The 27,598-nt window shown below is 43.7% G+C and overlaps 1 protein-coding gene across 1 annotated transcript in view; it reads left to right on the forward strand.

Moving 5' to 3' along the window:
- The window catches only part of MYO9A (myosin IXA), a 175,744-nt gene that overhangs the window by 86,963 nt on the left and 61,183 nt on the right, over window positions 1-27,598 (forward strand). Inside the window, exons 9-12 of the mRNA XM_067305346.1 lie at window positions 361-477; window positions 9,556-9,690; window positions 25,530-25,651; window positions 26,858-26,999. Coding sequence (XP_067161447.1) covers window positions 361-477; window positions 9,556-9,690; window positions 25,530-25,651; window positions 26,858-26,999 — 516 coding nt within the window. The remainder of the gene's footprint in view (window positions 1-360; window positions 478-9,555; window positions 9,691-25,529; window positions 25,652-26,857; window positions 27,000-27,598) is intronic.

Consider the following 27,598-nt stretch of genomic DNA (forward strand, 5'->3'; position numbering starts at 1 on the left):
GATTTCTGTGAAGTTAAATACATGTATCTTTTCTTTCTTTTTTTTTTTTTCTTTCCCCCTTTTGCCATCAGGGATGGGATTTGTAGCGTGATCTCCTGCATCCTCTGCTTGGATGCCCCGAAGTGAAACAAGCCCAATTCAAGGGGCGCATTTCATGGTTTCATTGAATAGAATAGCAACACAATTGTAACAAATGACCGATCGCTTCAGGAGCGGTGGAGGGCACAGCGGAAGCTAAAAAGCAGGCAAAAGCTTTGGCTGGAAAGAAATACGAACGTTGGGCACGTGAACTTAAGAACTGAACCCATTTTAATGCAAACCGTGAATGATTTCCAATCAGCGTTTTCTTTTTTCTTTCAGGCTGTGACTGTGCGAAATTCCATGGCTAAATCGTTGTACAGTGCCCTGTTTGACTGGATAGTTTTTAGAATTAACCATGCACTTCTGAATTCAAAGGATATGGAGGAAAACACCAAGGTAATGTCTCAAGTCTCTTGCCAACTTTTTTTTGCAACATGTTTCTGTTTTAAAATGTGCGGCTATGGGATAAAACCTTGCCCAAATTGCTAACAGCAAATTGCTTAACATAAAGTTCACTTTTCCTCGTGGAACATTGCTGTTAATATTTTAGAATGAGTATATAATTATTTTAAGTGATGCTTTCTGAGCCAGGAACAGTGAACAGCCTCAAATAATATATCCTCCAAGTGGCTAGGGAAAAGGTTTTGTTTTAGTCGCAACGGCCTCTTCCCCCGCCGATTCCAGGACGAGTGCCAAATCAGTTTTTCCTCCTCATGAGTAAGACTATTGGACCGTATGCAATTGAGGATTTTTTTATTATTATTTTTTTTAATCTTGCTAGCACAAGGTGTGTTAATGAGGTAGCTATTCCATAAAAATAAAATGGAAAGCCTGTCGTGCGCAAGCATGTATTGAGATAGAGGATCTCGAACTAGCAGAAGAGTGAAACTAGGGAAAACATCCCAACGGGAAGAGTGAAGTCAGTACGGTGCCTCACTGATTTCCCAAAGAATTTATGGAAGAGATTACATGACATTTCCTGCGATAGCAGGAGCTGGACTTGACGGCCCAGGACATCCTTTCCACTCCTGTGCTCCAAAAACTGTAACGTATTCCTCTGCACTCACAGTGGAGACTGACCCTTGAGTAGCTCTCGAAAGCTTGGGTGTATATATGTGTATGTGCACGCACACGCTTGCAACTAGCCAAATACCCTGGGCTTTTAAATTTTGGGCGCAGGCCAGCAGAATTTCTTGGTTGTGCGTCCAGGCTGCGGCCGCAGCTGCCAAAAGGATGATTGTTTTGCTAAGTGCTAACGTTATGTTTGAATTATGCTGTGGGACTGATTGAAGTTGCAGAGCCTTGCAATGTATCTGATCTTTTGTTTAACTGCATGGAAATGCTTGTAATGATTATAGGACCGTGCTTATAGACTGTGAGGAGAATGTGTTTGTGTAAAAGTCGCATTTAATATGCAATAGTGGCACTACAAATAGAAAAGTTTGTTAAAGTGGGTAACGGGCCGCATATCTTCTGACTGCACATGCTCCCTCTCCCTCTGTTTAATATTTTACTGAGAAATTTGTGTTCTTTCCTAGTTTTTCCAAGTCATGAAAACTTGTTTGGGCCGAAAAAAGCCATTTGTGTATTTGGTGAATTTACAAAAGCTGGATCCCTTTTGTAAAGGAAATGCTTCTTGAATACTAATCTGTTCTCATGATCCAGTTTCAGAGAAATATTAAAAAAAAAAAAATTGTCTCTCTCCCATAGTATTTACACACGTAACAGGGCTTGGGCACTATTTTGTTTGCAAAATCTAGTCAGCATATCGAAAACAGTGGGGCGCAACTTCAGATACATATGGACTGTTAGACTTTAGTTATCAACCTCAAGACTTAGCAGGTAAGAGTTGTAAGAGCCAAAGTCATGCTTCTTACCTGAATCTCTGCCTCCGTGTCCTCCACGTGGGGCTCCAGGCCCGTGTAACTGGCTTCCTCTGCCTCCTGTTGCCCATCTCCCTACGGTATCTCTGGGATTCCTAATTCCAAGTTCTCTGACCCATATCTTTGTCCCCAAATTGCGTGGGAACCCTAAGAGCTATGTAATGGAGCAAGTGCTGGGAGTCTTGTCCTTGCACAAGAGCGGATCTGCGTACGTTGGCAAGCGCACAAAAGCTGGAGTTACGGGAATGCACGGGCTCTTCCCTGTGGCGGGTGCCAAGTGTAGCCCGGCTGACTGACTGTGGGCTGCGTGTAGTCCAGGTTTGCTGAAAAAAGAGCATAGTGCTTGGGTGGGCAAGATATCAAGGTGAAGAATAGAAATATGTACTTCTATATACAGTAGTGTCATTGGTTTCATCTTCAGAACCCTTTTTGAACCTTGATTAAATTTCACAGTTCCCTCAGAAATCAAGAAAATGCATGAATTCTGTCCTTTTTATGAACGCAGAAGTTCAGGTGGAGGGTTTATGTGCATTGCGTAGAGCTGCAGAGAGGAACTTTGTTAAACTCAGATTAGAAAATTTTCGTTCAAGTTGCTTTACAGTGTCACCTTCTTGCCCCTTGTTAGCCCCCGACTTCAATTCCTATAGCACCAAGGAAGGAAAAAAGCTGTCGTGGGTGGCTAGGGATAGGAATAGCTGCATTTGCCGTTCTGTGCCTGCCGTTGACACCCGCAACCAGCAATTACAACTGCTGCTCCCTCCTCCGCCCTGGAGAACCTGAGCTGATTCTAATTAATTGTGTTTTCCCTAACACTTCACAATCTTCTTTAAATCCTTTTGCAGCTTAGGCTTTGAGAAACCCTGGATTAGAGTATAGATCCTTCTTAACTCCCATATGTGCTCTTGGGGTTTGGCAACATGAACGAGGAACTGCAAGGTGAACCAGGCGCGTGGGGGTCTGTGATCTCCAGCGTGGATGTGAATGGCACCAAGCAGGGTGGGAAGTGTGAGGGGACCATCTCTTGCTCTTCTGGCCAAAACTGATAGATCCTGGGATTGGCTCCTTTCCACAAAGGCAACGTGTCAACACTTAGATGATGGTATTTACTACTTTGAGTGACAGTGTCTACCAGCCCCTAAAAAATTTCTCCGGATGCATTTGCTGTCTGATTTATGAAAGAAAGATGTAATCCGCCATCCTCCCATGAAAAGTTGGTGACTCCTGAGTTTGCAGTGGGTTAACAGTATGTGAGCTCCTCTGCAGTAAGTGGCCACGTAAATACTTTAAGTTCAATGTTGGATGCCATGAAAGCCCTCTTTCATTAAGGGGTTTGGGCTTACTTCGAGGTGAGAGCCTGCAGGTGGGCAGTCGCTGAGGAGTACGCCGTCGACACACGCTCTTACTAATCTCATGAGAATTTTTTGGTACTGGCATAATCCTGTGCCATGCTTGTCCCCAGTGTTACTTTCAGGTGTACTTTAAAATAATCCTGCAGATTTTGAAGGTGCAGAAGGTTGTCGGAGGAGAAACTGTTGGCAGCGGTCCATCTTCTATGGCAGTCAGAATCCGTATGAAACATAGGTTAAAAAAACCTCAAATCCACCCAAATTCAGAGCAAGTAGAGGAGGAGAACTGCAGAGTCACCACTTCGTGTCAGCAAGGGAGACAGGCATTAGAAGCTGACTTCAAAAGCTAGTACGAAAGTACGTTTTGTCCCTGAGTGCAAATTTGAATTTCAGTGCTCGTCCTCGGCTGTTCTATCAAAACCCTGTGTTTGAGCTTTTGCAGCCTTTGCGGGAGTTGTCTTGACCAGGGGTGGCCTTTTGCCCAGGGTGTCAACGTGCACGAGTGGAGGTTGTGGAAGGAAGCAAATACTTACAAACACGCAGTTGTACATATGGCGCGCACGCAAAATCCTGCTTTACTCCCTGCTCTGTGCACTGGGGGAACACGTGTAGCCATCTCTGTATTCAGCAGACGGATTTGGCTGAAGCAAAGCAGTGTTGCTCCAACCATCTGAGACAATCTCTGTAGACCAAATCTCTGTAGACCAAAAGATCGACCTCTTTGGTGGTGATAGCATTCCCCAGTGAGACTGCATTTGCCAAAGAGGCTGTTCGTGGCTCATTAAGCCTGTTAAATCTTCAAGGGACTGTGTGTCCTGGCGATAGACAGGAAGAAAACCTAGATTCTAACAAAGTTGGTGGCCCCAAGAAAACTTGGGACAATTAAAACAGAGAAGTTTCATGTCCCAATATGTGTGTGTATCTGATGTCAGCAGTGAGGAGAAGATCAAAAGATGAAGCTAGGGTAAAAAAAATAAAATACTCCATCCTCATTCTTTCAATATTTTTCAAACTAGTATTTGAAAGATTTAAATCAGACCTTTGATATCCAAATTTAGTTAAATGTACAGTGAATTATTTTAGGAAAACACAGTGGGATTTGGCTTATCTTGCTTGCTGACAGAATTTGTAGTGTGTTATTTCTGAACTGAGTTTTGCATAGTTACATGATACGTATTGTTTTACGCTTAAAACAATGCTGCTGTGTTTCAGCTTCACCGTGAATCGCTGGCTGCTAGTGTGTGTTCTTCATTCTCCATGGTCTTTTCTCCATAACTTTGGGGTTCTACTATGCAAATGACTGTTTTTATGTTATTGTGCAAATTGTCCAAAATTTGACCTTTATTAATGAGGTTCGAGACTTTTCCTTCTCATGAGAACTAGAATACTAAACCTCAGAGAGATCTTTTTTCACATTTCATAAATTAGGCTAAGAAGTCTTACAAGTCCTCCTTGTTGCTTAAAATGATGATATAGTGTAGATCATGTTTTAATGAAAGACATTTTTGTCAATTTTTTTTAAACTTTTCCCATTTGGTTCTTGTGAAGTGCCTTCATTTCCTGCTAAATAACGCCGTTATTGTTTGCAGATGAGGTGCTCTGCATGTGTTCATGACACTGAAGGTGAATCCGTGCCTCTAAATCACATAAATTAATCAACTAGTTTATTCTTGGCTGCATGGCCTGAAATAGAGGAAGAATCGCTGAACACTTAATGGGTTTAATGCACATCTCTCCATTATTTTCAAGTCCCAACTTGCAAAATCCTGGTGTGTCATTGCCTCCCGCTTGGCATAATGTGCCAGCGTGGGAATGGCGGTGCTGCAGATTGCAGTCATCCTTTTAGATTTACCGGTGGTGGTGGTGGTTGGGATTTTTACAGTATCGGCTTTGCTTGCAGCATTGTAAAAACAACTTATTTTTTCCTGAGAATTTTAAGCAAAGCTATTTGCAATTACCAAAACGTAACTCTATGGTGGAATGACATCACCAGCGGGCGTTCGGAGGCAGCATCGGCCAGCTCCAGCAGTCTCTGTTTATTGCTGGTTTGGGGATTGCAGAGCAAGTGAACTTAGCTTCGAGGCGGTTGTTTGCTGCATGCCTCCAAGGCCCGTACTTAGTGTTTAACTCTGTGATTCATGTCAGTGACATTTTTAGAAAAGTGTGAGGCTGCTTTTATTATCTCCAATAGAGAGTAATTCCTAACCCAGGAACCTCCCAAATTTAAAAATCCTTGTAGACACACATTTAAGGGCAAGGATTTTGCCATAAACACATCTGCTAGGCAGTGTTGTCTGCTGCTAGGCCTGCTGCATGCTTGTGCAATACCACGGACTTGCAGCCTCGTCCGTACCGTGTACTTGTTCTCTCTAAATATTAGTTGCAATAGAGAAACACTGGTTAGGCATAAGCTAAACTTAGCTACGCGAAGTCTAGTTTATATCTTTGCTGATTTCCATATGGCACTCATCCGAAATGTGAACTGGGAACTGAAGAACTGCAAGATGTCAAATTCCTTTAATTATTCTCGGTACATATTGGACTGCAAACTTAATCCTAAAACCGGTAGGATTGCATGCTTTTGGGAGCTAGGTAGATTTTAGCAAAATAATTTCACAAATGCATACCTTAATGGAAAAATATATATATTTTTAAATCTTGCAATAAGAAACGGCCATACATTGGTAGAAGACTTTTGCTGGTTTATAATGGAAAAGCTGATAGAGTCCTTCAGCGTAGTTGCAATGAGATTTTTGGAGAATGTGTTTCCTTCTGCAGGTCAGTTAGCAGAGAAATAGTCATAAATTCCCTGGGCTTTATTTCAAAAGTTTTATCAGCTTCAATGTGTCGACCTTCTCCATTTGGGAACTCTTTGCACTATTGTCTTCTTTTTGTGACAGAATAAAAACAACCGGATTAACTGAAGAGCTCTGGTCTAGTCTCCTGTACAACTAAAGCTGTACAACTGAAGCCACATTTTAAAAGTTGTGTTCTGGAGGTGCTCAGGAAGTCTTTGTGCAGATGAGGCATGTGGAAGCCAGCCGAGGACTTATTAAAGTACTAAGTGATACGGGAGAACTGCTGTCTTTTCCGGTGTAAACAACCGTGGTAGAACGAAACCATGCTCATCTTGCACGCTCACTTTGATATCTGCAATGATTTTGTTAAATGCAGGATTTTTGGAGTTCTCTGAATTTTGCCTCTCTGAATTTGTTTTATGTGGCATTCTGTGTGATGGCAGAAACTTGTAAGAAGGCAATTTCAAAATATAATAAATAAATATAATAGGTTTCTTCTTTTATAGCTAAAACAGCCACATGCTTTTCTATATGTAATAATTGTGCTGTTCTGACATGGTAGATTAACCAGCCTTAAAAAGAGGGGGCTAGTATTTGTGCATAAGTCATTTCATATTAAATTATGTTTGTGAGAGCTTGAGAAGTCTGGCCCTGTTGAGTTTGACTTGTCCACTCGTGGCAATGGCTTAATGATGTCCCCACAGTGTCAACATGGTGCTTGTGAAAGATGGGGCACCTGGAGTGGGCAATTCAAGGGCGGTTCTGCAAGTTTGCTCGTTTTTCCATGCACAAGCCTTGTGGTTTTCAGGTGGTGCCATAGAGACTTTCACCTAGAGTCATTTTTGTGAAGTCTTTTATTCTGCGCATAAAAGCATGGTCCACAGTGGAGTATTTGTGGTCTCAGTTCACTTGAGCGAGTGTGCTGCAAGTGGCTCATCGGTGTTTTAGATTGGAAACAGTTGCTTCTCGTGGTGTTTCCATTATCGCCTTTTGGTGTGTGTAATGTAATAGAGATAGAACATTTAAAATGCTTATTATACTGAAAGTTAACAAAAAAATCATACTGAAATCTAATTTAAAAAAAAGATTTGCCTGTTACAGCCTGTTGTTTAATGCATGTATCAGTGAGCAAAAGCATTGGTGGGACAACTGCGTATGGATGTGTGAGCCTTCAAAGCAGTCAATGAGAGCAAGTCACTCTGCTGCTCTAATTCCTCGCTCCAGTGGCTTCAAATCTCCATTTTCTGGTTGAATGGCTGTTTCTCATGGGTATTTAGCCAGGTGATTCAAAGCTCTGGGTAGCTGGCCAGATCTGTTCAGGAGTCATCGTTATGATAGGCATGTGTGGAGGTGAGGAAGGATGGTCTATCCGGCCCTGGATTAAGGGGAAAAGCCTAAGCATCAGGCAAGAGAAAGAGAAGGCAGTTGAAGACCTTCTGGAAAAAGGAAGCGTTGGGAGCTTTACTGTTGTCCTTTTTGTTTCTGTGAGTGTTTGGCTAGCCAAAGCCCATATGCATGCAACACTTCACTCGTAGCAGCGCAGCTTCTCTGCTCAGAGCAGCTGCGGGGAAGGAACCTTTTAGCGCTGTGTCACCTGGATTGGAGAAAGATTTGTGCACCATCTGTTTTACGGTTCTGGCAGCGGAGTTCGCCTGGTCTTAGGAAAGCAGCAGCATAGTTGGATCAAATCCTTAGTGCGGAAAAGAGCAGTAACATTAAAAACACCGTGCCTCTGGAGACGCGCAGCTCAGGGCGGTGCTCTCCAGGCACGCTACCGCAACGCTCTGCCCTCTCTGCTCCTCTCCTGATGACAGGAGAGCTGCTGGATGGATCCAGGCTGAACTTTACCTGTAACCAATCGTTAACTAGTAATTTAACATAACATAATATTGGAACTTGCAGAAATTCTCCTTACTTAAGCTTTGTTTTTACCCTAGTGCCCCTTATAAGGGAGGAGAGCCCAAACAGGCTAGGACTGTCCAGTTTGGAGAGGAGCCTGGCGTGGGATGCTGTTGAGCTTCACAATATCATGAAGGTGGTGGGTAAAGTGAACGTAGAACTAATCCACCAAATCCTGTGATACTACGGGGCACTTTATGGAACTAGAAAACACTTTTTTAAAATAGTGAACTTCTGGAAGCTGCTGGTCCAGGTGGGATGCTGGTGGTGGTGGGTCCCAGAAGAGATTAGATGGGTAACAGTTTACAGATCCATTCCCGTGAATTAAAGGGAGCAGGGAGGTACCTTTGAACCCGATTCCTCCTGTAACTGCGGATGCAAGGAAGGGAATGGAACCCAGGAAGGAGCCAGTTTTGGATACATGCCTTCGATAGACTTTCCAGCACCACCGTTGGAGACACGATGCTGGTCTGCTCCTTCCTTCTGTTCCCAGTGCAGGAGCTGGGATGGCTGTGCTAGGAGTGCCGGGCTCGGGGACGCGCGTCCCCGGGAAACGCGGCTTTGTTCGTTCTGCTGCCCGTACCACTTCTTCTGCGGCAAACAATGGTCTAGTCTGCTAAGGACGCGGAAGGCAGGAAAAGCACATTCTCTGCTCAGTAGTTTAAGAAAGGAGCTTTTGTTTGCTTTAACAGCTCCGTTGCCCAAGTTTTGAAATATGAAGGAAACTCTTTCTTAGGGGACTAATTTGAGTCCTCCTTTTCAGCAACATTGCTGCTGTTTGCATCTGTTTGGGTAAGGCGAGAGAGGCCGTCTCCCCATGCCAAGAATCAGCCCATCGGGATTAAGCTCCTCACTATGTGACATTTGTCTTTGCCTTGCGGGAAGTTTTATTTTTGGAACATGTACCTCGGAAGTTACCTTTTCATTGCTAAATGGCTTCTCTGGTTAACTTTGTGTTCTGTATTTTTTGCAAGTTGGATGTTTATATTTGATACTATTTTACTTCCAAATGGACTTATTTGCCTTTACTGCAATGCATTATTTCCGTATAAACCCCTGCAGTGCAGGTGTTTCTTTGGCAGCCTTACAGCTGGAGTGTGTTTACTTAGACACCCTGTATTTACTTTGTAAGCGTGTTTCTATAGACTGTCTTCGTGGTGTGAGTCTTTTTTTCCAACCCTACCCCCACTTTTTTCCTCAAAGGATCAATACTTTCTTAGAGCCAATAGAATAAGTTGGAACTGGGTTCGGGTTTCCTCAAACATGGCAATTTGTTTGGCTATAAATAAATTAAAAAAAAAATACTCAAAAGGACTTTTATTTTAGAAAAAGGCCATCTGTCCAGATATCTAAAATTGCATGTTGTCTCTGATGTAGGTGAAGTCTTCCAGATGGCATAATATTAATAGTTCCAGTAAAAATTAAAAGTCCTTCTGTAAAGTAGATCTAATTCTGTTTGCATGTTTTTGATTATGTACTGCATGCAAATAGCCCATTTATCTTACGTGATTTCTTTCTTCTAATCTGCGTTTTTCCTTTGTCTTGCAGACTTTATCCATTGGAGTACTTGATATTTTTGGCTTTGAAGATTATGAAAATAACAGTTTTGAACAATTCTGCATTAACTTTGCCAATGAGCGCTTACAGCACTACTTTAACCAACACATCTTTAAACTTGAGCAGGTAGGTCTGTAAATATTTGCTCCGTGATGCCAAGGAGTATTGGCATAAATTTGTGGCACTGGTGTTCTGTTAGTGTTTTTATGTTAAAGAGTGTACTGTGAGTTATTCAAATTTACTGTCTACTATATTTTCTGATAAAAAATAGTGAGCACTAAAAAAAAAATGAGCACTGCGTACCAGTATGCATGAAGACTCTGCGTGGGTGTCACTTTGCAGCCTTAAAATCACATGTTGTACCAGAGATGACAAAAACGGAGACTGCGATTTAATAGGTAACATATAATGCAAAAGGGCATAATCTCTTCACTAGGATGGGAAGAGGCATTTCCAAATACTATTTGTTATCTAACAACCCCAAACAAGTGTGTCAAGAGGACTGTTAAAGTACGTGTCATTTCATGAATGAAAAGCACGCGGTTGGGTTATACGGGAGCCAGTCTGTCTTCCACAGTGTCCTGTCTCGGGCAGTGTCTAACAGCAGATGCCCATGGAAGAGTTAAATAAAAAAACTAAAAGTACAGTGAGCATGATACAGACCTTCCAAAAATATATATATATATATATATTTAAAAAAACATGGAGGTCAGCAGAAATCCTCCTTATCATGAGTTTCAGCAGAGCTGGTACTTGATTAGATGCACTCCTCAGCGTGAGTCCAGCCGAGTTGGAGAATTAAGCTGGTCCTTCCCCAAAAGTCTGGTAGTTTCATTTTGTGTCTTTACAGTATTATAAGACCTCAAAAGTCAGATGAGCCCAGTCAGAAAGTGCAGGCTGCTCTTGCTTGACCTTGAGTAAGAGGAGGGAGCAATACAGCCTTGGATCTTCTGGAGCATTTGGGGGATGCTTGCTAGCGAGGGTGACCCTTCTCTGCCAGCGCTCTTTTCCTTTTGCAAGAAGATGGAGCAGAGCTACTCAAAAAACATTTTATTTCGGTTTTGTAACTGACCTTTATATTCCAGTGCCTCCCGCTTCAATAGATGCAGGAAGAAGTCAATGGGAAAACCTGCCTGTACTTACAGGCAAGCAGATCTTAGCATTAGGCACCGTAAAAAGGCAAACTAAAGGACAATATGCAAAGGCAATATAGCTAGTTTTTCTATAACGTTGCTGACATGCTTTCCAGAAGGGACTTGGGACTCTATTTCACGAGAGTAAACTTAGATGCCATCACCCATAAGGGAATTCCAGTGCTTTGACTGGGATTTCTTAGCAGGTCAGTGCTCCTCCCCGGGCCTGGGGTGTGTGCAAAGCTCCTGACTGCAGCAGCCTGACGGAAGGAATGCGTCTGTAATTCTCCTTGGACTGTCCTATAGCCAGTGACCTAATTAGCTTTCTGCTATAAATCTGTCAAGCACATGAAGTCATTAAAGTCCATATTTTCTCTATGGATGGGATGAGCAGTTGCAGCGGCATGCAATTCCAAGCAGTCATTCCAATTCTCAGTACTGGAGCATGTCGTCCAAGAAGAAAATGATCCTGTGCAACCTCTGCTAGGGGAAAATATTCTTATCTCTATTTTGCCTTCTACAAATTGAAATAAAACTGTACGGCTGCAGAAGTGATAATTCTTGGGTGAGGACAGGCATATTTTATATGGCTTTATGATTTACTTTTGCTTTCTTTGGAGTTATGCTCTACATATAGAGGAGTGGAGCTGATGAAAACAAAGCTGGCAATACATATTCAGGTTTTTGGACTTAAGAATATCCTAGCTGGCCCAAAGATTCAACTGCTTTTTAATAACAATTGCCAACCTGCAGATTAAGACTGGGCAGTTAATATTGCATTACAAAACAGCAAAATACTTCATTTCCTGGACCATAAATTTGTCTGGGGTATTTGTAGCTTACAAGGGTTTATTTGATGTCTTTTGTGCTGAAAATCAAGTGACCTTATTGATGAAAATTACCTGAGGGCGCTAGAATCTCAGCAGAGCGTGGGTGTCCTCCTCTGCTTCCAGAGATGGGTTTGTCCTAGCTTTAAAGCTTGCAGGAGGCCAGAGACGGCATTGCTAAAATATTTGGGCATTTCTGCTAAAAGAAAGGACAAATTTCAGTAAATGGCAAGGATTTTTCTCGAAACGATTGCCGAATTTGTGGGCGAGAGTGCTCTATTTAGCAATGACGTAATTGCTGCTGTGACATGCTTTTTATGTTATGGAAACCAGAACGCTCACCACAAAGTGATCCAGCACAGGCGTGGTATTATTTTAACCTTATTTTGTTTTTTCTTACATGATTCCTGGTGAAATATAATAAAATGTGCTTTGTGAATTTTTTCTCCCCCCCCAAAAAACGTTCTGCCTAAAGACAATGCTATTTCCAGCTGTTTGCAAACAAGCGTTAGAGGCATTCAGAGGCATCCTCTGGCAGCCTGTCTTCAGGCTGCAGCCTCCTATAAATACAGCTGCTGTTGTGCTATATACTGAGAATCTGTTTGAGACCGCAGCGGATTCAAAGATCTTTGCAATAGCAAACTTCTGTCTTGGAGCCAACCGTGTGATTAAGGATAACACATCCCTGCATACTGTTTATAGTAAAATAGGAGCAGAAGGCAAAAAGGTAAATGTTAGAGTTCTGCCTTGAACAAAGACGAGTATTAATGTCTCTTTGTTATTTCTTTCTTTTTTTTTTTTTTAAACCAACTGTTCCGCATTACTGCGGAAGACTTAGCTAGTGATGATTCATCATACGTGGGAATATACTTCACTGGGCGCTGGAAACGTACGGGAGGGATGTATGCTGGTCGGACTGCAAAGCCCAGGCTCATAAATTCTTGTGTGCCTGTATTGCCCCACTCTGGGGTTCAGAACGCTCGTGACTTATTTATGGCTCGAAAGCCTGGTATTGCCCGGGAATAACTTCAGTGCAGCCCGCCTCATCATTTGGGAAGGCTTTCTCCTTCCGGCACGGCTCCCTCGAGGCAGGTTTGCTGGGTGGAGGACGGGAGAGGGGCTGCCCCCCGGCGCCGGTGGCCGCTCTTGTAGGTGCTGCCTGGCGCGATGCTTGCTCTGGAGGACAGGAGACCCAAGTGTCCTGCCTTTTAGCAGGTCGCACCCAAAGCACCACATGGTCTCATCCTTCCGTCAGGCTGGCAAGACCCCAAATTAAGGCAAGACCCCAATTTAAGGCAAGACCTGCCCATCGCTCTCTGACTAGTTAGCTGCTATCGAAACGTTCTTCATGCGTCTGGGGCGATTCTCTGGTCCTCAGGCGACTGAGCGTATCCGTCTCCGTAGCTGCGTCCTCTCCATGTGGGCTCCTCCGCAAAGCAGCTAAGCGCAGTGCCGCTGGGCCATGCAGATAACACTCAGGTGCTGCTGCGATAGGAAAATAGCATTTCTGCATTGCAACACGCTTTTTTCATTTTTATTTTTTATTTTTTGCAATTCAGGGCATGGCATAACAACACGAAATAACTGCTGGGTACAAAATTCAACTTTGGAGGCTTCTGATAAGAGGAAAAACCATTATAAGAGTTTCCCCTGGGTCCTGAGTTTCTTTGAGTTAGAGAGACTGTGTGTATTGCCTGCTGTCCTGATAATTCGTGTTATATTGAAACGTTCTCCAAACTCTGTCTTTGATTTCGCTCGTCTCCCACACCTCTCCTCAGACAACTTTCTGATAGTCGTCTTTTTGATTAACCTCCCCCCCTTCTTTTCCTGTTTTCGACCGACACTTTGGAAAGTTTGAAAAGAAGCTCTGTAGCTTTCTCTTTCACCGGCCTTGCTGTTCAAAGTGCTTTTCTGCCTCGCTTTATACATAGCAGTAGCCTCTGTTTGCATGCCAAATTTCCATTTTTGAGGACTTCCTTTTATTGTTTTAAAAATTGATGGATAACTGGGGTTGAGGCTTGGAAAAAAAAAAAAAAAGATCTGGAACCCGATCAGCTGGCATCTGCTCGGGCGTTGAGCAAAGTCCTATTTTATGTCTCGGCCCCAGTGAGCTTGATGCTCTCCGGACCGGCTCCGCTCAGTCCGTTCACGTGTGAAAACTTAATTTCATAAAGATAAGGTGTCCTACAAAGTGTTTGTGCGGTCATCTACGGTTCTGTAAGTATTTACAGAGCTGCACCGGTTTCACTGTTCCTGTGTAATAGGTGGGAAAAATCTCACAATCTGGGCTAGCGCAGAGGTCATATATTTGTTCGCTGGTGCGAGCGAACTGAAAAAACGCAGTGATTTGTGCCAGGGAGCAGCGATATGTGGCTTTGCCTGCGAAATGACTGTATCCTTGGTTATTACCTGCTGTATTTTAAAGGCTGTTGGGTATACAGGGTTTCTAACTCCGTGCTGCTCCATCTTCCGGTAGCCTAGGGTGTAGGTCATTTAGAGAAAATAAAGCTACGTAATGACAAAAGGGTTTTTCTTCTATTGCGTGGAGCATCTTTTCCCTTCTCTATTTTCTTAATCCATTTAGGCCTGGACGTATTTTATCTTTATCAGTGCCGAAGACAAAAGAAGAGCGTTAGAAGTCGGCCATTGAGCACTGTAAGACGTGGTTCAAATTTCTGTTTGAGCTGGAGATGGCCTAGCGGGTGCTTTTTGGAAAATGCTTTAGTCAGCTGTATCCCACATGACATGCAGAGAAATAACAAACTGCAGGAGTTATTGATTTATTATTTGGAAATGCGCCATTGCACATAACTCCCATTTAAAAAATAAAAATGAATGCCTATAGTTACTTAAACATTATCTTTAGAACAGGAAGATTTCAAACTGCACGACTGAAATAAAACATGACTGCTGTCATTATCGGCCCCCAAAACTGTTTGCTTTGGCTCTTCCGCTCTGGGGGGGTTGTTGAGTAAAGGGGAAAGGGAGATTATAGGCTAGGACAGGGTTGCAGAAAGGCTTCGTTCACCCCCATCCTCTTACCAGGTTGCTCAGAGCAATGCATACGTGCCCGAGACGGACTGAAAAAAACCAAAAGTCGTATTAAATCTGCATACTGGCATCTTAAGGAGATGTCTTAGAAAATGCAGCAAACTTATTAGAAAATGGTCTAGAAAGCTCTCCTGATGTGAGGCGCTGGTGTAAAGGATTCAGAGTTTCTCCATTTTTTTTTTGTATGTCAGGTTTAGCTGTCTGTAAAACATACAGATTTAGGCTGGTTTTTGGATATATATATTTTTTTGAATCTCCAGCTTTTACTTCCAGCTCAATTTAGTGAAGTGCTACCTCTGTGAAGCCAGCTAGGACCTTTGCTTTCATGCAGCTCTCCTAATTGTAGCTGACAGCATAAAACTCTTAAGAGAAACGCACCTATTTGCATTTGTGGAACGTGTTGTAGTCCCGTTTTGCATTTGGTCAAGCCCATGGGTTATCCCACGCCTTGTAGCTGCGCGATTTTAAGACGCGAGTCCATCTTTTGAGTCGGAGAGAGAGGTAAAGGTAGAACTGCTTTGGGCGTCAGTCAACAAAGGGGCCACCCTTTTTAGAAAAAACATGGTTGTGCTAAAGAAGAAATATTTGGGCAAAACGCCGGTAAGCCACATGGGTGCTTCTAGCGTGTGGGCGTCACCACTTCATACTGCACGTGGCTTTTGGGCAGCATGTTTTCAAGAGTGCTTTTTCAGATGATTTGAAGAGTGTCTGCTAAATTAAGTCGCTGTACTTATTTGAGACTCTGAGAATTATTTACGGAATGGGGTCATTTGCTTTATTTTGCTGCAGTTCCAAACCTTTGGCATGTTCACTGATGTTACCCGGGGTTGGTAGTCCAGAGCTACAACAAGCGGGACGGAAGCCTTGCACGTTCCTTATACCTTTGAGCTAGATTGGGCAAGGACTTAAGAAATCTTTGGTTATTCCAGCTTGAAAGCGCTAGCAGGTATTTGTGAGCACCAACTTTTCTTAAACAATGCGACATAGGCATGTTGGTGGATTTTCATAGGCAGAAGGACCTATGGAAGGAGCAGAAGGACCAAAAGAGATGCTTGCTTTGGCATGGTAACAAGATTTTATAGGGGTTATTTTGTAGGGGTGGTATCAGACAGCTCTTGTCGTGGGTCATACTGTGAGCCTGCCGCAAGGATGACCGAATGAGAAAGGAAATGGGAGAGTCCATATTTATTGACATGCATATGGAAGGGAAGCCAGGGCTTTAGCTTGGAGAGCGCAGCCTGGGGTTGACTATGACCGCTGAGGAAATTCCCAGTCCGATTTTTTCCAAGCCTGGTACTTTTTGTGAGGACTGTATTTATATTTTTCTTCCTTTCTTCTCTGGTTTAGGTAGCAGGTTACGTACAGATCATTAGCATGCAACGCTGGGCGTTTGCTGCATCGAGGCAGATCTTTAGGCTTGATGATCCCTCAGCCCGTAACGTTGCTATAATAAACGGTGCAATCTGTAAGAGATGCTTAAGTTGTGCGTGGCGAAGAGGAGAATCGGAAAGATGAGGAGAGCTTGAGCTCTACCTTTTAGTCTTGCTCTGCATTGGTTCCTTAGAAAGTTTCTCTGATTTCAAACACTGAAACAGAGCTGAAATTTTCATCTGTGCAAGCTAAAGCCGACGGGAGGCTGGCCACTGCCTCCAGGGACTCTGCCTCAGCGCCTGAGTAAGGTTGAATCCTGCTCCCTGGAGCAGCTGTTGCAAATTGCTCCGACTTGCCGGTTTCTGAATGGCCACCGAAATAGCAACCTCAAAGGCGGAGGAACTGGAACGCAGCACTTCTGTGTCCAAGCCAGCTGCCAGCGTTCAGCAAGCGTTTTGAAAGCCTAATTAGTTGCACACGCTGTATTTGTCACCCAATGGTGATTGCTGCCTGATTTACTCCCGCCGGGAAAAACCAGACACCATCCAGCAGCAGCTAAATATAATGTCTTTCAATTATTTGGTCTCTATTTTCTCATTGTCGTTGAACGGCAGCTGAGCGTTTGCTTCGCGTGCTCCGAGGAGGATCCCAAAACGCGAGTTCACTGATTTTCTAAGCTAGCTAGTTCCCGCACAAAGGTTTCACATCTCCAGTGCAAAAATTGACCTTCTTTTGGGGCTGAGCTTGCTGGCGTATGAGGCCGCGAACGCTGGTGCCCTCAGAGGATGCTCTGAGCGGCTCTGGCGCGGTGAGTTTTCTTTTAACACCATGTTGTCATGTCTGAATAACTTCACGTGCTGGGGTCTTCTCAAGCTCCAGCTGATGCTCTCTCTTCTGGTGGCCCCAGCGGTGTTAGACACCCACTGCACTTGCAATGGCTTTTCCTGTTTTTTTTCACTACGTTACAGGTTTATACAAAGAAATGCAGCCAAAGCCTGAGCACCTGAGAGGGCTTCCTAAAATGTAATTTTTATAAACCCCGCAAACTTCCCCCAAGTCCTGTACCCGGTAGAGATGAGAGATGGTCTTCTCCCTGCGTCCTGCCACCAGTTCCTGTTGCCTTTATCTGTCTCAGAAGCCTGGAAAAGTGGGCAAAAATTGCATTGCAATTTAGGATTTATGCACTCTCTGAATGGAAAGTAGCACTTATCAAACAAGAGGATGCCAGTCACGCTGCACTCGCTACTCAGCAGGCCATTTCCATACCGTAGTGTTGTCTTCCTCGCTCTCTGGATCAAGTACCTTTTTTTTTGCCCTTTTTTTGGCCTTTTTCTTTCCCCTGAATCAGCAGTGTCATTATTCTGCCATCATTATATTGACTTTGTCCTCGATCTAACTTTAAAACAAACAAACAAACAAGCAAACAAAAAAAAAAAGCAACAGCACACCGGTCTGCAGTATAGCAGTACAATTTAATGCAATCTGCTCTGCTACACCAGGCAATTTAAGGTTAAAATTATCCACTTGCCCAGCAGTTCACAACCATCACAATTTTTTCTGCTCTCCGCCTTTTCCCATATCTAAATACCCAGCCACCTGGCTTCACCTGCAGCTTTGGGAAAGCCCAACTGGGCAAAGTTCAGAGCTGTGGGACCTCTTGGAGTTTGGCCGAAGGCCGTGCTAAAGGACTGAGGACTTTATAGCTCAGAACTGGGAGCCTTAAATGTGGTGCAGGGGGCGGCTCAGCCCCACAGCCTGCACTGGCACCGGGACATTGGGGACATTGGCTTGTGATTCTGCCGGTGAAGGGCAACCAGAAACCTGATGAGCTTGGTCTAGGCAGTGTGGTCCCAGGTCGGTCAGGACCTAGTTTAAAGTAATTTTTAGAAAGTTAATACTCCGTGCTTTCCCAGAAGGTTTTCAATATAGTGTATTTTGTCCCAGTTCTTGAATTGAGCTGCTTGAGATGTTGTTCGGATGTTTTGGTCCATCTGAATTTGACAGGTCAGTGGTATGTTGTTGCACAGATGTCGGGTTCCTAGCAGTCCAAAGAGAAACAATTTATAGCCATGGGTTTACTGCCGCTAAGCTTGTATTTGTGAAAGCCGGTATCGAAGGTGCTAAGAATTGACTTGCTTGTAATATTTTTAAGGAAGAGCTGGGGAAATAGGCTAAGAATAAAAAGAGAAATGAAAATAGTTCACTTCCTACTCTCACGCTCTCCTGAATTTTTAGGAAAAATACATTCATGGAGAAAACCGGGAATGTCTGGCTATCTATTGCATCAAAATGTGGCATATATCACCGTAAAATGTAGGTAGCGAACATTAAGTGAAGTATTCTGGAGCAGTTTATAATGCCCACATAACCTTGCATGGCAGTAAGTGTTCCCACCTGGAGCTATGCTAGAAGAACTATTTTCTGCTGATTTCCCGCTTTATTCTGGGAATTTTCATGCGTAAACAAGGCCTTCGTATGCCTCGGTGGGAAACGTTGTGAGCTAACAAGCTCTGGCAGATAAAGTGCTGGAGCTTGTCTGGCTCCATCTGGGAAGGAAGTGAATGAGTTGATGGGATTTTCCTCCACTTCAGCGATTTATTCAAGCGCTTCTGAAGCAGGTATTTTTGTGGGGGGACACAGAAAAGACCGTGTTTAATTTGCACACAGTTCCATGCAAATAATTAATCATTTTTGCTTTATGATTCTTTCTTAATACGCTTTAATTTTATAGCTCCACTGTATAAAAGATGCCATATCACCGCCCGTTAAATAGTAGTGTGTTTGCACTGCCGTGCCTGCCTGTAGCTTTACCACTGGTTTTCCCTTCAGTCTTGCCCCAGCTCAAGGAGAGAGGAAAGAATATGATGCCCAGAGGATCCATGCTGGAGGGAGAGCAAGGCACAGATTTGAGGGCTTTTTCGTATGCAATTTCCTGCACTTTTAACTGACCTATAATCAAAACTTAATTTAAACTCCTATCCAAAAGACTGCTGCAATTATTTATTTATTTATTTATTTATTTATTTGATATAGGGAATACACTACTTAGATTAGATTGGAACAGACACAGATTAGAACAGGCACAGATTAAGCTCCAGTCAAATGAATAAAGTGGGGTGGACTCCGCACGCTGCAAGTTGTTACTAATAATAATATCCACCCTTTCTGGGTGGATATAAGTGTACAGATGGTGTTTTCCAGCACCAGTCCGCTTCCTCGAAGATGCTGTTGGGCTTGGGGCTTTCCATCAGTCAGGATATATCAACTTTCATTTATGTTGCAGATCAAAGAATATTTCTATTTGGTTTAACATCTAAATAAAGGTAACAGTACTTGTTTCTCTGCACGCTGAACTATAAAAGTACAGATGTCTTGCATTCGTGGCAGTTAGGCTTCTCTCTGTTCTTGCATCCCAACTGGGAATATTTTCCTGATACTCAGCACACGTATTTTAATATCACTTCATCACTCTGTTGCATCCCTTTATATTGGCAAAATCAGTTCCTCTCTTCATTTTGTGCTCAGTGGTCAATCGTAGGCAGGCAGTATTTCTCTTTAATAGCGTTTGGCTATCTGTTTACTGTAGTTCTTCTAATTTTCACAGTTTTGGAAATTCTGCTAAGTTTTATTTATTTGGTATGTACTAATTCTATGTGCTGATATGCCTCAGATAATAATATGTGATTATACATCTTTATATATATATATATGATATTAGTAAAGATTTATATGTGCAGGTTCTAAGTACATACATTTCAAAGTTTGGACTCACATTTTATATAAATTTTTTTACGTCTGAATGTCACTAATTGTTTCCTGTCATGGCATTCAGATCAGCGGGAGCATTGCAATTCGTATTAGCTCAAAAAGATGCAGTGCAAGCGAGCAAAACATGAGCTAATATTGTCCTTTCTCATGAAACACCTCCTTGCCTTGCCACATCTTTCCAAATAGTGAAATATATTTTCTTTTTCTTAGCGAGAGGTAAGATGAAGTCACTCACCCCCTTCTCTCCTGAGCTTCAGCTGAGTCAGATGGGCCAAATCGACATTACACACTTTTGCTGCCCTGGCTAGGCTAGCAAACACGCAGAAGCAGCTATGGCAACGAAGCCCTGCTCTTGTCCGTTCAGCTAACGTCACTTGAGAAGTTACTGTCCTTGCGCCGGCAGAGTAACTCCCCTTGTTGACATATGTTGCATGTCCGTAAGGAGGCCCTGCCAACATAATCATGCCGGTGTGGTCAGAGTAGCAGGGACGCTTCTAAGTGCTAAATTGGAAGGCATTAATCTGCTCGTGGCTGCTATGTAGGTCATCTGGAGAACAGTCGGTAGCTCCTCACCCTGTATAGTTAGAGGAAAATACTGAGCTGCTGGACTCTGAGGAACCTAAATGAATTGTTATGGAATATTTTGGTATTATTATGGAATATTTTGGCTCTTCGCTCAGTTTCTTGGGTCCGGTGCTGTGTTTGGGAGCTCAGCGCACAGCTGAAACACAGCTCTTTCCTCCCACGTAATTGCACTGCTCCGCCTTCTCTCTGCAGTAACCCAAGTTTCTTTTTTCCAGGGGTGGGAAGAGTAAGGCAACGTGTTTTTGGAAGTAAGGAGGCCAAAAATAGGAGTTTGTGGACTTTATTGGACTAGAAGCTTTGCAGATACGAGTAATGTCAATGGTATGAATCTTTGTAACATTGATTCACTGTCAGAGGTCCTAGGATAGGCGTGTGTCTCTGTCAAAAAGTTGTTTTTGCCAATAACATTTTGCCTGCGGAACTGATATAATCTATGCCAGCAAAAGCACTCTGCCCTGTATTTTCATATTTCAAGAGTTTGTCAGAAAGACTGCAAGCCCTTTCCAGCACAGACCGTATCTCAGAGTGCTGAGAAACGAGTTCCAGTGAACCCTGCCAAGCTGGCTAAAATTACTGCCTCCCTCCTTCAAAGTTGTTGCCCTCGGTGCATTAGTCTTCACACACACGTTTCTGTCCCAGGTTTCAGAATAACGAGTTTAGATGACATCAGTGTATTTTACTACATCAAGCAGGGTGGTACGAGATTCCCTTAGCTCTGCAGGGAGTCGGCGAGGGCTTGGATTTGGTGCATAGAGTGAGATTTGCCTTTCTCTAGTGCATCTCTGTAGTGACTGAACGGTCACTCCCAGCTGCCGGGGCAGGACTGAAAGCTGCAGATGTTCTCACCTTTGAGGGACTGAGCATACTTTGCAGATCATCTCCTTGCTGCTGGTATTCACAAAAATATGGGAATTTCTGCTCCAGAGTTGATCGCTCCCCAACCGCTGTCAGATTTGTCTACATTTCATGATCAGGAAAGATGATAGGCATTCCCTGCAATTCCTCATTTTCCCCAGACGGTCTTAGCCTCTTCTGACCGGTTCACCTGGGTCTGAGCTCATTGAACTAGGGCTCAGGCTGTGAGATTTGTAAGGTTGCCCCGCGGAGCTCTGTTCATGCTTTTCCAAAGCGCTGTGCCCCTAGGGAAGGTGCAGGGAGTGCTGCTGCCTTGGAAGAGCTTTCCTCCAGTCTTTACCCATGGCTGCTCCTCAACAAGCCCCACGCCGCAGGGCACTGCGCACAGAGGGACCACGTTGGGAAGGGCGACCTCACGGGTCATTGCCTTCTGCTGAGAAACCAGGGCAGGGGCTGTAAGGCCGGGCAGAGAGAGAGAGCGATTTGGCAGCCTCAGCAAGACTCATGAGAACAGGTCCAAGGAATTCCCTTGCGCTAAAGCGCGCTGCTCTGCAGTAGCTGGTTCGAGCTCAATGTTAAGTAGGTCTTAAGACAGGCTTTCAAATTAATTGGGAAGTCATTTCAGAAGGGCTCTGTTTAGAATGGGATGCGGTGATGTACAAGCGGTCTTAAACCACCAAAGAAGGGGAAGGTTTCTTGCCTGTAAAAAATAACTCCATTTTAATTCAATGTATAAATATAAGCTGATTTAATTAAGCGGTATTAACCCTCAGCTTGAGAGTTCCTTCCTGTTTGAATGGCTTATTTCAATTATCTTATACTTGCTACTTACTGTCTTTGTCTCGTCCTTACATTTATTAAACAAAAGCCTTACATTCTTTAGATATAATTCCTTAATATTGAAGTGCTTTGTGAGGACCATGTATCCGTCAAAGGATGCACAGACTTGGGTGTCGGGCTCAGGAATGAAGGAATATTTGGAAGTAACTTTTGAGGCCATCTCCTAAATTCTGCAGAAAGACAGTCATTGCAGTATTGAAGATAAATGACTGAGAACGTACTCAGTGAAGTTTAACACATACGTATGGGCAGCAGTGATTTTACCCTACAGCTGCTGCTTTTGCATGTACAATTCCCACTGTGTTCTGCAGACTGGTAAAGACCAAGCAATTATATTCGTCGATCACAAAGTCGGAGTTATTTCTCCTGGGCTGTGATTCTTTCTAAAGACAAGCAAACTGATAACCTTTTTCCTAGCATTTTTCCAATTAGAAGGAAGGGAAGCTTTTTTCCACTCACTCTTTGGAACAATTATTCTGGAAGAGTTACCGTTGCATACACACCTGCCTTGAAATGAGAGCATACACGAGTTATTGTGGAAAAAGTTACTTTTTGAGGACTTTAGTCCCTATTCGTATTTGGCCAACACATTCAGAAGTTGAATTTGGAGGGGAGAAGGACAGACAGACCTGGGGGGGACCTCCAGCCTCCGAGTGACGGGGTAAGTTTTGTTTCTTACCCAAACCAGAGGAAAAGAAGGAGGAGAAAGCAGTATTTGCTAAAATCCTGCAGTTGAAGAAACTGAGGCCAGGAGATACTTAATGCTTTGCCTCAGATCTTGCACAGCCTGTGGCAGAGCTGGACGTGAACCCAAAGAAGTGGCGTCCTAGCGTAAGCATTAATTACGAGATCATTTTTCCCCAACTGCTGGAAGTATAATTGTAATAAGCACCTAGAAGTGGGAATAAACTAGTAAATTGCCAGCTCAACCCAATGGTCTTTTCAGGTCATTGACAGAGGATTATTTAAGAAAAAAAAGAGCTAGCGTTTCCAGTCGGCTCTTTTGTACCAATCTTTGGATTAGTAGAACTTTATAGTGTGGTCAGACCGTTTTGCAGCAATATTAACCGTGCAAATGCAGAACATCCCTCGCGGGACTATATGTTTGAGGTGAAACGCTTTTCTAGAGAGCTTCTAAAACAGCAATGTGCTGTGTGCCTGGTTCAGATTTATGCAGACCGAAAACTCTAGATGATTGGTTTGGGGGGGAAAAAAAATGTGTAAAGCTCCCAACATGCCGATACAAGTAGGTTCAAAAAGGGTCGCAATAAAAACTAGGTGAGCTGCTTTTAAAAATAATAATAGTAATTTTTTGCCGAAGGGCCTCATAATTGAAGCCGGCTGGCCACAGTAGTGCTTAGTGCTAAGTGCTGCTGCTCTTCTGGTTTTTCTGAGCAGCTTCTTTGGGGACTTTGATGATCAAAAAGCCTCTTTTGTTTCCTTGACTTGTCCCTTGTCCTCTCCTTCCCTTCTTGGAGCACAATAAGCCAATAGGCAGAGGAAAAAGTAGGAATCTGCTGGGACCGCTTGCTCAGATTATCCAGCCCGGGGAATAACTTTGGCGCTGGGGAAGGCCGTTCCAGAGGAGCACACCACAGGCGTTGTAGAGCTGGTGGCTGGGTTGGCTCGCTTCTGGGGCGGCGTTGGCAGGGTCGATAAAGTAACGTGCTCTTGAGTCCCGGGCGTCAAGGGAAATACTTTGTTTTCCTTTCAGACGGCATCATTTATACGTTCACACCTGTGCATACAGTGTGTATTTTTGGTGTATCGGTCTACCGCGTCTTCAATACTGAGTTCGGCATACAGCTTGAGTGCCTTGGAGTGAAACGTTTGAGAACTTCAGCGCTCGAGAAATTTGGAAAAGGTTTCTGTTTCCTTCATGGCAATGGGAAAAATGCGAAAGCTGTCCCTTTCAAGAGCTGCCCACTTGGGCGAGAGCACTTTTGTGGTTATTTTTGCATTTCAGCTAAGTAATAAAACCGAGCTGAGCCTCCCACTTGAGTGTTATTGTGTTGTCATTACCAAAAAGCAGCGATCGTGACAGTAACTTTTTTTTTAAACAAAACTTTAATTGTGGGTTGTCCCCAAGTGCTCACGAGCTCTCTTGTTCTTGGAAATAATACGTGAATAGTCCGTGTTAAATTCTGGGTAAAGATGCAGGCCCTTTGGAGGAACTTTCTGAGGCTTGCGCTCGCACTTTGAACAACAAGAGCAGAAAGAGCAATAGGAGTGAACCGGATTGCTATAACGTGCATATCCTTAGTGCAGCCGAGGAGCTTTTTCTTTTTTTCTTCAACGCTCTCATCAACAAATGTCTTAAAAAAAAAGAGATGTAAAAATACGACTTGGACCGATATTGTTTTTTCAACGCATGGAGTAACGCACACTTACAAGATCGCTATTAAGGGAGAGTAAGCTGCAAGTTGTTGCTCAAAAGCATACGATAAAGATTATGGTTTTTATAAACAGATCAAATATACTTTCTTCCGGGCGCACTAAAGCCAGTTCTGCAGCAGGCATCTCGAAGTGATTCATTTGAAACCCTATCGAAAAAGAAGATAGCGAGGCTCAGAGTGGCTTTGCGGAAAAGGAGTAGCCGGCTCTTTTTTTCCCCAGCAGCAATGCTGGATCACATCCTCGCCTCTGCCCACTTTGGAGCTGGGATGATTCATGCTGCCTGAGGACCCACCAGTAGCCTTTATAGCACCAGCCGTTAATACGGTTGGATATCTAAGCGTAGGGCCCGGCGAAGCAAGAAAGGGAGTTGCATTGGGGTTTGTTTTTCCCCCCCCCCCCCGTAAATAAATGGATATATTCCACCACCGTTTTCTTTTATCGTGCGTCTAACTAAATGCATTAGTTTCCTGAGAATTGTGCAAATATATTGTGATGCTTTAACAGCGAGTCAGGAAAGGGAAAGCAGGAAAGCGCAACACGTGCAGCCTGTCGTACGTATTCAGAGGGTAGGGGCTCCAGTATAGCTTGCCTACACGCAAGGAAAAGCAGGCCAAACTTAGGAGAATCTTTTTTTTATTCGTGTTTAATGGCGTGTGGGGTCAAGCATAGTTATTATTTCCGAAAGTGCCACCACTGTTATCTGTGAAGCAGTTTTAAAGGTTGATATTTTCAAAACTGTAAAACGTGGCGCACTTTTCTGTGGTTTCAGGTGTACAAACCCTTCTGTCTTGTTTTTATTTTATTTTTTTCCCATAAAAAAGTCTATTTGGCGGCATGTTATCAGAAGAACTGTTCGTTTTGGTGAACGGCATAGCAGTTTCTTTGAAACCCTTTGGTCTTTGCCTCCGTTTGCTCTTGCTTTGAAACCCGGCGCTTGAAGCTGCACTACTAGCTCTCACGTGCAACTATCTACGAAAAATTTGGCATGTTCAGGATCCACATTTTCTTCTGCTTCATCTCCTATTACTTCAAATGATTTTTTTTCCTTTCTTTTGCAAAGCTTCTGCATATTGTTATGCTTGCCCCAAATATTATTGTAATATCTGTGGGGGGGTTTTTTCCTTTTTTTTTTCCTTAGGAGGAATATAGAGCAGAAGGAATAAGCTGGCACAACATAGACTACATAGACAACTCCGGCTGCATAAACCTCATCAGCAAGAAGCCAACGGGCCTGCTCCATCTGCTGGATGAGGAAAGCAAGTAAGTGGGTGCCGCGAGCCGCAAGCCTCTGCCCGGCTCGCTGCCCGCCGGGCGCAGGAGGAGAGCTGAGCGCTCTGCTCCGAGGGCCCAGCTGAGCCGCGTTCGAGCGTCCAAAACTGCTTGTCCTACCGGCAGTGGTGGATTTTTTTTTTTTTTTTTGCTTAGAAAGCGTTTATCCTCAAGTCTCCTCTCTTGCCGGTTTTCTCCGGGAGATGCTAACGGGGAGCCATGCCGATTTATCGTGCTGGATCGCTAGGTCGACCTTTTGATTCCAAGCTGGTAGCGTGGACGGCGGGGAATGAAAAAGCTAAGCAGAAAGCCCTGACTAATAATTATTAAAATCCAGTGTCGAGACTTCCTGCCGTGACGGGGAAGGGCAAAGGTTTTCCCTTGCTTTGCTGCTGCCCTTGTTTCTCGCGGCGCAGCAAAATGAAGATGCTTGAAGTTAAACCGAGCTCACTGAAGTGAGCTGTGGTTGTAATATTTGACCAGGCTAAAGCAACCTGAGGTCCGTCTCCATCCTGATGTCTTTTTTTTCCCCCTTTAAAATTGACCCTGGAAGCAGAACGCGGGAGCGAGTGTCCCAAAGAGGGAAAATTCCCTCCACGCAGGAGATGAGAGATCTGCCCGCTGAGGATCCCAGATCAGTACGGAGGGCTGCACAATTCGGGAACATCCCTAAATTGCCGTTGGAGTAGAATTTTATTTCTAAAATCCCATTCTGATTTATTTTAAATAAATATCTAAAATTGGGAAGTATACCCACAAGCCGCAGAAGATTTGCGTGAAGCCTAAGGGTGAAGAATTGGCTTTCTCCTGTCAAACTGCTGTGCTTAAGCTCCCCGTGTCCTTCCCTGTCTCCGTCCTTTTTTTCCTCCTTCCCTTGTATGCTAGGTTCAGTCAGGTAACACCTGAAATTGAAATTACATTTGTAGATAAAATAGGTATTATTTCCTAGATATAAGAATATCCCATAGATGTAGGGCTGAGCATATGAGCATATGTATGTGTGTATATATATTTTTATATATATGAGCATTTAACAGCATAGTTCAGATTAATATTTGTTTAATATTGGCAGGCACAGAAGTGGAAGCTCAGAATATCTCTATTTTCCTATCTGTGGTCATCAATAAATAAGCGTAAAGCTTTTTCTCCTTTGCATTCACAGTTGTCCTCTTTTTTTCCCCCCCTCTTTCTAATCAGTTTTCCCCAAGCCACAAACCAGACGCTGCTGGACAAGTTCAAGCGGCAGCACGAAGGGAATTCCTACATCGAGTTTCCAGCGGTCATGGAACCGGCTTTCATCATCAAACACTACGCGGGCAAAGTGAAATACGGGGTGAAGGTCCGTCGCCGCTTGCCTTTAAACCATCACCCAGTTATGATTAGGAAGCGCAGTACCGCAGGCTCCGCGGAGATGGTTTGATGCCTGGAAGAGGACTTGGCTAGAGGAAACGAAGCAGTGGTTGGGAGAGGAGTGTTTGGTGAAAAGCTTAGCTTTTGTTTATTTTTGGGAGAGGGGGATTATATCTTAACGTTCTCTTCCCTATTGCAAACCCTATACGCTGGCCTGTTGGGAGGAATTAAAGGAATTCAAGACGATGGCGCTGAGGTTGATGCGAAGCCCTTGCGATGCGCTGCAATTTGGTACTGGGTGTTTGGAGTTAACTTGAAACAGCAGATTGTTGCCAGCGTTTCTGGGCTCTGGAGAAACTCGTGGTTTTTGCTGTCCCATCATTAGCCTGTTTTAATATTGAGGTATCCTGGCTGCGTAAGCATAGGTCTCCTTAAGCGGTTGACTGATGTAGGTACTTTTGAAAATCCCATGCACGTTATTTCCAAGCTGACCCCGTTTATGTGCCCGCCGACTGCATTACTAGCAGAAGGATTTGGGGTGTGCAGACGGGCTTGCGTGCGAGCCTGCCTTGGGATTTATGCCTGCAG

This window comes from Apteryx mantelli, chromosome 15 (assembly GCF_036417845.1).
Source record: "Apteryx mantelli isolate bAptMan1 chromosome 15, bAptMan1.hap1, whole genome shotgun sequence".
NCBI classification, from domain to species: domain Eukaryota; kingdom Metazoa; phylum Chordata; class Aves; order Apterygiformes; family Apterygidae; genus Apteryx; species Apteryx mantelli.